At 40.8% G+C, this 13,009-nt stretch overlaps 1 protein-coding gene across 2 annotated transcripts in view; it reads left to right on the forward strand.

Moving 5' to 3' along the window:
- The window catches only part of ANK3 (ankyrin 3), a gene marked incomplete at both ends in the record, with an annotated part of 196,456 nt that overhangs the window by 69,789 nt on the left and 113,658 nt on the right, over positions 1-13,009 (forward strand). For both annotated transcript variants that reach the window (XM_080347592.1, XM_080347593.1), the window contains one exon: positions 8,572-8,670. In XM_080347592.1, coding sequence (XP_080203718.1) covers positions 8,572-8,670 — 99 coding nt within the window. The remainder of the gene's footprint in view (positions 1-8,571; positions 8,671-13,009) is intronic.

Here is a 13,009-nt window from a genome sequence, read left to right on the forward strand (position 1 = left end):
CAGGTGGAGATACTACTAGAACAGATACTAAAAATGACCCATGGGCACAGCCTGCTTACTGTGACCTCATTGCCTTCTGTTGTTTTAATATCTTTAAACAATATCTACAATGTGCTGTCTCCTCTCTGGAGGAAGGACCCTTATTTGAGTTGTTGACAATCTCAGATAAGCACAGAGCAAATATATGGAAGGGCTGTAACCCAACTAAAATCATATTGTATGTACTGTAGCTTCCAGAAGTAGGAGGAGTGAACTGTAGGATGGGAGTGTCAAATGCACTTTGTGCTTTTGCAAACCACCAACCATTTTTCCTTTGTTCTTGTTAAATAAATACAAATCAACATTACTGCTCTATCTCTCAATTTATGTTTAAGCTATTTAGGCAGGTATGAGATTTGAACAAGAGAAGAGGATTAGAGGAGCAGAAGATGCTCGTGTGGACCGAGCGACATGAAGACAAATATGTGAGGGCAGGATAAATGCCTGCTCCCACCACTGGTGTAGTGAAGGTGGAGAAAGGTGGAGAAAATGTGAATGGATGTGCAGGATGAAGGCAGAGCCTGAAGCCTTAAGGAGAATGGCAAGTGTGGTGAAAAGAGGAGCTGGTGAAGCGCTGTAAGAGAAAGGAGGGCAGACGTGTGGCAAAGGACATCTCTGCAGCTGCTGTGTTTTCAGTGCATTTCTGAGAGACCTCACAGAAGAAAGATGTTCCAGCAATGAAGGCAGGGAAGGATGTGAGCTTGCTGATGGCTCTCGGTGTGCGGGCAGGGGGTGAGCAGGGATGCTGTACTGTAAGTAAGTTATGTCCCCGGTGAAACGCAGTAGCAGCTGCTCCCCTCACCCCTGCCAGTATGCACCTGCCTGCCTCTCAGCTGTGGTATACTCCCTTGTTTCACCTCTTTCACTGCATCTAAGTAAAATAGTCATGGCTTCAGGGGCTCTTACAGGTGCTACAGAGCCTGCCAGCCTCTTTACCTGCCAACTGTCAAGGTTGGGAGGGCTGGAAATGCACGTGCTTTTGGTTTGCACTCTTCTAGCCAAGCAACCGAATTCATGTCACCTCTTTGAACTGCATTAGCGCTTCTGTGTCTGTGCTTTCTTCTCTGTAAGTGCAGGGAAGATGGCACAACATGGAAAGTTCCTTGTGGGATGCATGGAGATCATTTCAGTAAATCAGCTTGTGATGCTCCTGATTCTACCGGTTTACAGGGAGGCAAGCTCCAAGAACCTCCATAACCTCAGTCCAAGTGAAACAGGATCTCCTTCTTGGGCTGGATGTTTTCCATATTATAATGAAGGAAAAATACTCACTCCAAATTGCTTGACTTCTTGGGCTCAAACTCAGCAATAAACCTGTCACAATTATTGGCAGGGTACGCATTGCAGAAGTAACAGGCATTTTATGTCTATTCATTATCATTTTTCTGTTGTACATTTTCACGTGTGTGGTTATGCTTCTCTGAAACCCATCAAAGCTAAAGAAATCCTTTCATTGAATCACCATGTATTTTCCTCTTGCTTAACTGGGAGGCAGTCACGTATGGATTGAAGAAGTAAAAGAAGAGAATAAAGGGTAACTGAGGGCAAAGTCAGTCTCCTTTCTCAGGTAAACATGTAAGTGCAGTCGCTGCCTGAGCTTTGAAGGATTGCAACAATTCCAGGCACTGTTCTTTTAGCTAGCAATGGCACCTAATGTTGGAGAGGTGTAAATAAATCCCAGTTACAAACTGAAAGAAGGCCAAAGACCTTTGAGTCAATCTATTTTATCAAATTTTTCAACAGGAAAAATTGCTGTTATTTTAAGAAAAATATTGCTTATCACCCACTTGTGCCTTAGAATCGAACTGTATCTGATGTGTTACCTAGAGTTTTAATAATTTTGATATCTACTTCCCATCTTCTGGAACTACCAACCTAGTGATGAGTAAGGCGGAGTGAAGTCCATGAGGTGGGCTCTCCTGTTCCAGACTTTCTGTTCAGGAGACCTGTTGTTGGCATACGGTAACCATATGCTTAGTGAAAACTGCTGTGCTCCCAGCCTGGCTGTTGCTTCTGGAGCTGGGTGCTGTTGCAGGGGCTTCGTGCCGTGGGCTTGTCTTCCTTTACCAAAATCAGGTCATCCTCGTCCTGAGGATGGGTGGGGTGCTGGAGGAAAGGAACAGGATTTCTTCTCCTTTACCTCTACTGCTCCCTTCAAATTTGCTCTAGACTGCCTTGCACTTTAATATCTAGGACTTGGAAAAGTGTATCCAGAAGCATGCTAAAACAACTGACAGTCATTGGAAGGAATGAAAAACCAGCTTCATTAGCAGTCTGATTATACCCATGGTACCCTGTGCAAGAAAGCTCTTTTGCTATAAATCAGCCCTTTGCAGAGTGGCTGCCCTTTCCCCTTCAGGTCGTGCTGGGCTGTCCCCAGGGGCAGCGCACAGGAAGGGCAGATGGTTCCAGCTGCTGCAGTTCCCAGCCAGCTGTGACAGAGATGCACGTCCAGACTGCCCTGTGCTAATTCAGCAACAAGGAAGTACAAAGTGGTGTTTCTCCAAGGCTGCTATTCAGAGCAGGGAGGTGAGGAAGGTGCTTTGAATGAACTGTATTTTCTGGGAATTATAGTTAGGAAAACATTATCTTTTGGAGGTTCACAGAGTCTTCAGAAATCATTCTTCTCTCTGAGATTATCTTCCAGTGGAGAGATCTGTCTAGCCCAAGTGAGGAAATGCCTCTGAAGCTCCACCTGTCTTTGGGGAGCACAGTGGTTAGAAAGGAAGAATGAAACTGTTATCTGCAGTTTCCAGAGCAGCAGCTAAAAGAAATCTCTGGACTCCCACATCCACTCCATATTTGAGCAAACCAGAAGATTCAGGTATCAAGGGAAATCCTCTACATGAAGATGACCCCTCCACATATTTCTCTTGCCAAAACAAACAAGAGGTAGTCACTGTGCCATAAAACCGCATCCAACCCTGTGAACAGCCTTCCTGATACGCAGCACTCCTTATTCTGTTCCGCTGGGATTGAGTTTTGCCTGCAGAAAGTTTGCTTACTGGAAGGCTGAGAAAGGATTTAGTAATTTTGAGAGAGTGGTGTGAGGACAACATGCATTAATGATGACCCTGAGGCTAAGGAGCAGAACACCATTAGCCCATCAAAAAGAGCAGGCAATATGTAAGTGACAGTAACATAAGAAAGGAACATATTTTTGTTTCCCTAGTGGTAGTTTGCCATAACTTGCTATATTCTTCCTCCTTTTCTTCTAGGAGTCATTTTATCCATTTAAGCCTGGAGAAAGATCAGTATATAAGCACTCAAGAACTAAATTAGAACAATATAAGACCTTTATTAACTAGAGAAGAAAAAAGCTGAAAAAATATGCACTGTTGTAAGGTTTCCTGGAAAGTATCTGATTGTGTATTTGTGCCTATAATTTCTTTAATTTCTGAAAGTCATAAACAAGTCTCAGTAAACACTGTAACTGCTACTAGAATATAAGACTTTTCTCTGCAGAGATTTGGCTGTGTTGTACTTCCAGTTCTGAACTGCAGAAAAAATATAGAAGGAGAGAATATAGAGTGTTTTCATATACAATTGTGCAGGTACATCAACACACTGTATATGATGATCTTCCCATACACAGTACATAGTGTATGGGTAATAGTGGTAATATCCATGCGGCATTGTTCATGACAGTTCTAGTATATGACAACCAGCAATGAACATTATGCTCTTTCCCTAAGAACCCCTAATGATGGAGGGATTTTCCAGACTGTACAGGAAATTTCTGCTTTAGCAGCTTGGTTAGTTTCAACTTCTGTTTTATTCACACATTCTTTTTCAATAGTGAGCTCTTCCCAGAGTCTCCTCTTACTTGAGAGCCGAGAGGGACAATCTTACTAAATTCCAAATTAATCTGAACATTTTGGCATTTTAGTAAGAAACTGTTTTGTCTTGTTTTTTTTAAATCAAAGATTAAGTCATAAAATTTTTGTGAGTAAAACTACATTCCACTGAAGGGTTGGGAAGAGGTGGATATAAGCTCTATGTAGTCCCAAAGATGCTGTCAATGGGTTTTCACAGTCCCTACGTGATCTGCCAGTCAATCAGCATTTAAAACAATGTAGCATGTGCCTAGGAGAGCTTTACCATTTTCTTGTAAGCTTTTTTTTTCTTTAAAGCTATGGTTCAGAGCTCAGCATGATACTATAAATGCAAATATTTCCTTTTATTAGCATCCTTATGCTTGTAAACTCAGACAGTTTGACGGGAGAAAGAGGTGATCCCGTAGGACAGCATATCATACCAGAAACCAGGGGAAATTCTTCATTTTCTAAATATATTAAAATAAATCTACAGGACATACTGTGCTTGCTCAATTTTAAGTTTTTTCCCTACTTTTTTTCTGAATTCCTAACCATTTGTGCTGCTAATGTGCAATAGTATGGAGTAATTCTGACTAGTGTGGGGAACTTTGATGGAAAACACCATGTGTCAGAGGGGACCTGATCTCATTTCAGATGGGAAATGTAGGTGGCTTATTGCTTGGCACAGCACAACTCCAAGTTTTTTTAATTTTCTTGTCAAGCTGTAGATAGAAACAATCAGCTGAAAGGGTTTAGTGCTTTCTCAGAGCAGGCACAAGCAAAAGCCACTGAATGGAAAAGCAGGTTACTCTTCACTCGTCGTATTTCTGGATGTTGCGAGACTCTGATGAAAGGCACAGGGCCCTGTATAAGAGGGTGATGGCTGCAGCAGGCGAGGGAGAGAGATAAGGAGAAAACAGCCATCCACAATATTGTGAGGTATAGAAAACAACTGCCTGCATCTAATCTATCACACTTAGAGCTATATACAGTTTCAGTTTTCATGTCATATACCCCAGGAAATCTGCCAAGGAGGAGAGGAAAGGCTAAGTGCTAGTTCATAATCCTATGAGCGTTTATGGCATAGTTTTAGGTTACTGTTCTCACCAGTTATGTTTCATGTTGCCTGTAGAATTTGTTAACTCTCTAGTTGAATGACAGATCAGATCTCCATGTCACGGGCTCTACCTGAGATATTATCCAGCATTTGATATCTCAACAGCGAGGGCAAGAAGAACAGACATCCTAGATCTGAAACACTTCTTTTAATGGCAGCATTTTGAAGATATTTCAGCTTTATTACTGCAGGAAAACATCTTCAAAAGTTTCCTGATTTACTCTTCTATCTTAAGAACAAAGGGAGAAATTTATAGAAGATCAAACAGATAAAAATAGAATGAAAAGACAGCAGATGCTGTTGATTTACTGAAGAATTCAGAACCTTACATTTGCTGGCTATATTGTTTGCTGATACCACAGTTTTAGTGTTAATAACTTACACTCAAGCTGCACATATTATGAACCTTTTTTTTTTTAATCTCTGGTTTCTTGTGACAAGTACAAACAACTCAGTTTTGAGTTGCTTGCTTTACCTTTTGTCATCAGAAACATTAATGGTGATGTCTGAGGTTTATTCACTTCTCAGTTCACTTTCTTAATTGTCAGATGAGAGACGGGAAGGGGCCATACATGTGATACATCTAGGTATAATTCTTGAAGCCTTGGCATAACATAATAATGACCAAAGACAAGCCGCTTGCCCTAAAGTTCAGTGTGCAATTATTCAAGCATTCACATAGTACATCTCTTTATCTGTACCGGAGTCAGAACTTGGCAGCCAGCAGAATTATTACCTTATATTGTTGTCTGCCAGTAAAATCTCAAATAGCTAAATGGCAAAATTGAAATCCGAATAGACTTACCCTCTCTCTCTTTTCCCTCTTTACTTCCCCCAAGTGTTTCTCTGAGCTGTTTGGGCTGAATAAGGCTAAACATGTTTTTTCTTCTTTGTTTCTTAATTATTTTTAGGAACTGTCTGAACAGTTTAGTAGAGTACAACGAAAATTGCATCCTCCTTCCCAGAGAGTGAATGCCACAGTGCTCTTTTCCCAGGAAAAAAAGGAGCTGAGTTTGATCATCCATAAAGACAGATATTTCACTGGGCCTGTAGAGTTTCATTTGCTTGATTCCTCCTGCTCAATTCTTTATCTCAGGGTAGATGTGTGTAGTTGGTTTTCCTAACAGACTGTGTCTGAAGTCATCATGTTATTTATCCATCCATCCATCTCTTCCTAATGTAAACTTGCTGCTTATTTTCAACCAAAAGTAACTCAAGGTTTCAAGATCCTAGAGATGTTAAATTTATATATTTTTCGTAACGACAGGTGATCAAATGGATGAAAGATGGACTGCTGGCTCTCCAGCTTGCTGAAGTGAGCTCAGTCCTTTTTAGGTGCTGGAGAATTTCCCCACATTCCCAGCCACTCTGCTTGCCCCCGTCAGAGGCTGAGGGACAACTGCACAGGGAACACATTCTGATAGTTTCTCTTAAGTACTGAGTGGAAGTCATATCTTTGGGAGTTGAGGTGCATATCTGTCAGTGCTCATTCATCCACGCTAGAACCAGGTCTTCTTCATTTAAAGCAACAGGAGCTTTGAAAGACTGGACTGGCAATGTGCACGTTCTTATGTAATTATACCTTCCCTTGTGCTGCACTGGATTTATTTAGATTGATGTCAAGATTAATGAGAACCAGGCTTCTAATGGGTATTTTTCCTACCTTTCGTAAAGCTGTCTCTTTCTCCTTCATTTCTTCTTGATCCTTGGAAAAGGCATTTCTTTTAGTCTGTGTATGATACAGTAAATTATTAGAAGTAATGTATTAACAGGGCACTAAGGTCTATTGGACTTTGCCCATCAATGCCAGCAAGCAGAAAAAGGTGGTACTTCAGTCTAAATTACCTGCTGTACCATTTACTTGAAGACATGAAAATTATTTCCTTTACTGTTTTTTCTCAGGAAAGTAGAATTGATCTATCTCTCTCTCCCTCTGACCTCAGTAACATCTTTCCTCCTGGGAAGTGAAGAAAAGCAAAAAATATCTTCTTATAGTTGTGTTTTCCCTCTTTTTATTCTGTCCTCTTTGTGGCTGATACAGTAATATAGTGACACCAAATTATATCCAGTGTCAACTCCGAGTCAAGTAGATATTACTCTTTTTTCAAAACCAACTCACAAATTACAAGTTAAGCAATTACACATCTTTACATCCCTAGAAGGACTATGTATAATATACTTTTTTAAAAAAATATGTTAAGCATCCTTTTTTTTTTTTTACTACATTTTTAAAATAAATGAGAAGCCACCCTAGAACAGTAGTCACTTTGATGCTCTGATGATCATTAGTATTGAGGAAAGAAGTTCTGTCATTTCATCTTGCTAAAATGTATTTTGCCGCTGTGACAGTATTAAATAGTACTATCTAGTAGCTGTGCATTAGCTTCATAGTGAAATTGTGTGTAAATGAAAGTGTACCATACTGGGTTAGGTACTCAGCATTATTATTAAGCTCTGAGTCAGCTTGTCACATCTGAGAGGGATTTTTTTTTCAGTGCTGGTTTTCTACCACTCCACTCACGTGCAGTTTAGAGAAAGCACTAATAAATGATCTGTTGGCCAGGCAAGGCACCTGTAACCACTCTCCAGCTATATTCAAGGTGATGTGTGCCTTTCTGATTCAGTAAGCCATAGCACACATGCTCACTAAAATTTACCGATTTCTGCTCAGTCACAGGGAAGCTGGTTTTACGCAGCCAGCTGTTTGTGCAGCCCCTGAATACACAGAACCATGTTCTTTAAAATTCTATTTGTCTTCCTACAGTAGCTGCATGCTCTATTTAAATCCTTTTATTCTTACTTGGCTCCATATGATCAAGTATATACAGGATGTGGCTTTCATACACCATAAGATAAAGGATTCATCAGAGCATGAAGAAACATCCTAGCTACATCTTGTTAAAAAAGTGCGTGTGTGCGCACGCTGGGGTTATGTAACTGCCCTGGATGTGCAGCCTGGCTGTGTGCGGCGGGGCTGCCTGGCACCGCGCAGGGAGCACATATGTGTACTTACAGTCTTACCTGAAGTACAACATTATGTCTGTTAGAGGAACAAATTCCATAGACAAAATTAGCCAGGTAACTGAAACGAAGGTGCGTAAGAGGCTGTCGGAGTTTGCTGAGAATGTTCATAAATAAATAGCATTGTGTTTTGTTGCTTTTGAAGCAGATCTACAGAGGTAATGGTTTTATTATTTTGCACGGCTCCTGCAAGGTCAATGAAATTGTGAGGTATGAATCCTTGTTGTTACATGCTCAGAGACAACCACAACTGAATTAAATTGCTAGGGCTTATTCAGTAAAATTGCATAAATTTTACTCTTATATGAAAGCCAAGAACTGAGGCACAATCATATCTTCTTATAACTCAAACTACAACTTGATTGTTTGTCTTCATCATATATATGTCAAGCTATCAGGCTAGTAAGTCACATAGGTGGATAGACACAGCTTCCCTTTGCTTTCATGCGCCCAGGGAATCAAAACCATGTTATACTTTAGCAAATTGGGCATAATTCATTCTGCGAGCAAACTGATCATGGAGTTCATGAAACAAAGATATATGGATTTTTACTTTCACATTTTGTTCTTCCACAGAATGATATCACACCATTACATGTTGCATCGAAGAGGGGAAATGCAAATATGGTCAAACTCCTACTTGATCGAGGAGCTAAAATTGATGCCAAAACAAGGGTAAGCTTAAATGTAAATGCTGTGACTGTGTGGGATTCTTGCCTCTGACCCATTAGTTGCTTTACAGCTTAAATTGTTCATCTTGCTGGCAGTCTACCGTAGATGCACTGCATTTCTTTTTTATGAAATGGTTGCAGTAGAATGCTAACAATTTATATCTCTTAAAGCAGTGTGTGAAACACCATGTCTGGTAAAGCCCAGAACCAACAATTCTCCATGTTCTCTGTAAAGCTTTTAATTAGGAGCTGCTTCTAGCTACTTGGGGGTAGAGATGAACGTACAGCAAAATACTGAAAGACAAGAATTCACTTCAGTTATTTCAGAATTGGAATGCTAAGAGTGACTTTGAACTGCAGTGTGTGTTTGCCTTTCACTATCCATATGGCAGCGTCGCAGGACGAGATGTTGCTGATGAGTCTTGTGCAGCTCAGGCTCTGACTGGGTGGTGGCTGCTGACTTGGATTTGTCAGCAAACGTGCCAGGTGTAGTGACACTTCCCATCATGTCAACACCTGACAAAAGTTGCTGAGTGACTGAAAAGCTCAATGCATATAGTTTTATCTAACCACTGTGGTTAAAACCCAATCAAACCTGGTCAGGGATATCCACAGTGGCATTCTGGAATATGGATATTCTGGAATATCCTGTGCATATGAGGTAACCTTCTGAAGCTGCACCTGTAACTTTTTGACAATTGTCATTTTCTTGAATATTAGCATATAACTTGCCCACCTTCCATTTTTAATTGTTCTGTATCATTTCCACCTGAATCATTCTAAACAAAACAAGTGTCTAACCTAAGAAACTGGGTCAATTTGTATTCTCTTCACTCTCTCCACTTGTTTTTCTTTAGTTCTTCTTCCATTTTACCTTTAGCAGTCGCTCATGATTTCTTAGTAAAATGTTTCTGGTTTTTCTAATTGGGGGAATGTGGAAGAGATGACTTTTCATGGATAATGTGAACAGTGGGTATAATTTCTTGACTGAAATACCAGCCTCCTACATGCTACATGGGGGCTGCCAGGCTGAGTGGGCCGCGTTTTGGTGACGTGATAGATGAATGTTTGGTCAGAGCAGGGAGAAAGGGACATGGCAAGGGACAATTTGCTTCTTCTCTGCAAGCATTTATATGGCCCACTGCAGCCAAAAAGTTGGGGACCTCTACTTTAAATAGTTGGAGTCCAGCTTGTTCTCTTTTTTTTGGTTATGAAAATTCATGATCTGCTTCATTTTCTGTATCACAGGCTTCGGAGTCAGACATTAGGATAACTTATATAACTAAAAATACAGTCTGGGGTGGAAACAGGATGCAGGAAGAGAGCAGAAGCATTAACAGCTCCTGAGTCTGGCAGGGCTTCCCAGCGAGGCAAAAGGCAACGGATGAGTGCGGTTCCCAAAGTGGTGGTTTGTTTTTTCTGGCTTCCCTGGAGACTGCCTGTTTCCCCAAACACCCATCCTCCCTATGAATCAGTAGGGATTTGCACTACTTCTCCTGCTTGTGCTGTACATGTGTCACTCATCGTTGCCCTTCCCCGGCGTTACCAGAGCCATCATTTTCTGGCAGTTAGTGACTAAGTGCAAGTTTTGCTCCCGACGGCACTGACTCACCCTGGCAAGCCTGCGGTCTGGGCGGTGTGGCTCTGCTGAGGAGACTCGCTGCACTGAGCAGACAGCTGCATGATGGAGAAAAAGGAAGAGTATCACTGGCATAGATCAGGAAGGATTTCCAAATCAATAGGAGAAGCAATAGAAGGCTGAGGGTAATGCGATGTTAGATGGAAAAAGGACAGTGTTTCAGGAGTGTCTGCGTAGTTCTCATATTCAATAGCTAAGATTAATTGCTGTGAGCTGTTACAACAGATGTTGCTGCTAAATCTCTCTTGTTATTCCTGCCTGACCCAATGTTGTATTCTGAGGCAGAACAGTTGAGGTATGTCAACTTTGCAGTCATTTCACTTTTTTAAAGATCATTCTTTTTTTAATGTTCCAGGCATAGGATGGCCATATGAAAATGCAGGATGAGAAAAGCTTCAGTCATATACTTTTGCAACAACATCACCTCTACTGAATGTATAGAAAGGCAAAGAGCAGGCAAAGCTGTCTTTTCTGATACGTATACCAAATCATGCCTGTCAATCAGCTGGATGCCCAGTCCGAGCCCAGTCTTGTGGTGTTCTGCGAGGGGCAGGTGTGGGTGCTGAACACACACACACAACTTGATACACCGATGGGATTTGCACATGAAAATAAATGAGGCTTCTATTACCAGGTTTATAAGTGTAAAACCCCTCTCTCTCTCTCTTTTTTTTTTTTTTTTTGCATTTTTTTAAGTGGTTTTAAAGAGATGAGCAGAACTCTAGTGAATAAGATATAAGTAGAATTTTTTTTATTTGCTTAAAATAGTTTTTATCTTGGATACCGTGATACTATTTAATGCAAATGTTGGTTATGGAACATAAAATACCTCCTTAAAGGTGAATGGCAAAGGTTCTGTACCCATATGAAAGGCCAAATTTCTTGAAAATTGCTTGTTTCTTTTGCTCAGAGGCAGAACTTCCTTCACCTCTGTTTGTAATTTTTCAGATCTTTAATTCACCTTTAAATGAGTATGCAGAAGATACTGGTTTGTGCTGTTGACCAAACACTAACAGGGGCAGGATTCACTACTCTGTTAGATGTTACAGGTTTAGCTATTCAGCAGTTATTTTGAGATTTATTCTTGCAATCCATTCTCTGTATGGGGTACTGGAAATATTTTCCATGTAATGTCTACTTTTATTTTTCACAAACATTTTCTAGAGAAATTTATATAAAGCCTTTCCTGAGTGTTTAATAAGTTGGGGTAATTATTTCTTAGTCATTATCAAGAGCATTTGCATTTGCTGCTGGCAGATGGTCCTGGAAACTGCAGTGCTGAAGTACTGCACAAAAGGTTAATATGAAGGGCTAAACCCTTATCCTGTTTAAATTATTGTAGAAGCCGTCTATAGGCTCCCTATTTCTCTGTATTCAGTAGGACCAGGATTTGATGAGCACCATAAGTATTTGCACACCTGCAAACTGAGAGGTTCAGATGATGTGTGAGCATATGAGGTTATTTCCAAAAATGATTTTACAACTATTTTGATGCTAAGCCATCATTTTTTTATTTTTCCTTTTAGTTCATGCTTATAGTGCATTGTTTATTTTAACCAGCTGTTTATCTTCTCTCTGTCCTTTTTTTGTGTGAGACATTTAGCAACTTGGGGCTTTGTACTGAATTCTTAAGGGTAGTCCTCAAGAACTATGTGTTACTTTTGTCCGTCCAGGGCAGCTTTTATCGTTCAGGTTTTTAACTAGCATTCTAAGCAGAGACCTGTTAATGTCTCATGTAAAATGTTTGCTGAATATTGCCCTAATTATTTTTCTTTATCTTCCAGAAAATAACTTTTAAAATAAGTTTAATTAGAGAGGTTGATTAAATTAGCTTGATTTGCTTTGGCTGTCTAATACTGTATATGCTAAAGTGAATTTGTGTGTGAAGCAGACAGAAAGCACGATTTAGACTGGATTAACAGTAAGTATTTATAATCTTCATTCTACTGATTTTGCAGCTAAATAACAGATCAGCAGTCTTATCTGCACAAAACATGTGGGATATGCTCTTTTAAGATACATCAGATCATACATAAGCTGCTCCAGAAAAACCACATGTATTAAGACATAAGATAACCACAAGAATAACATTGTCTTGGCACTACAAGTGCATTTTGTGTGTGTAGGCAGAGCAAACCTCATTTGTTACCCTATTGTATGAAGGGGCACTTTGCAGTGGTGCCAATGAAGTGAAGAATTCAGGAGACTTAGAGCACAGAGGGACCGTGAGATTCAGAGCCCGGCTGGGCTGAAGCACAAGCGTAGGGACCCAGCAAGCAGCAACAGGGATGATGAACTCTGGAGGCAGCAGTAATTGCTCCCCTGTGGATCACAGCTTCTGCCTGCGGCTCCGGGGAGCAGAGCGCCTGGCACGCTCCTGCCAAGACCATGGACAGGCTCTGGGATTTGCCTCAATCTGATAAGATCTTGCTAAATATTTGCATCACAGTAAAGGTTTTATTGTGCGTTGTGCTTAACTTCATCACTCATAGACTGGGTTAGAAGCTGGTGCTCACTGATGTGGTACCAAGGCTGCCATGGATTTGGGGTACAGCCCAGAAGAACCCGTTGTGTGAGGGAAAACCTGGGTGGGCATTGACAGGGAAGGAGTAGCTGGGTAGCACAGGGAGGCTGGTTCAAGCTTACCCGTGCTGCTCAGGGGTCTCTTAGAGCCAGGTGTGGTGGCAGGACAAAACATGCTGCA

The sequence above is a fragment of the Nesoenas mayeri genome (genome assembly GCF_963082525.1).
Source record: "Nesoenas mayeri genome assembly, chromosome: 7".
Lineage (NCBI taxonomy): Eukaryota > Metazoa > Chordata > Aves > Columbiformes > Columbidae > Nesoenas > Nesoenas mayeri.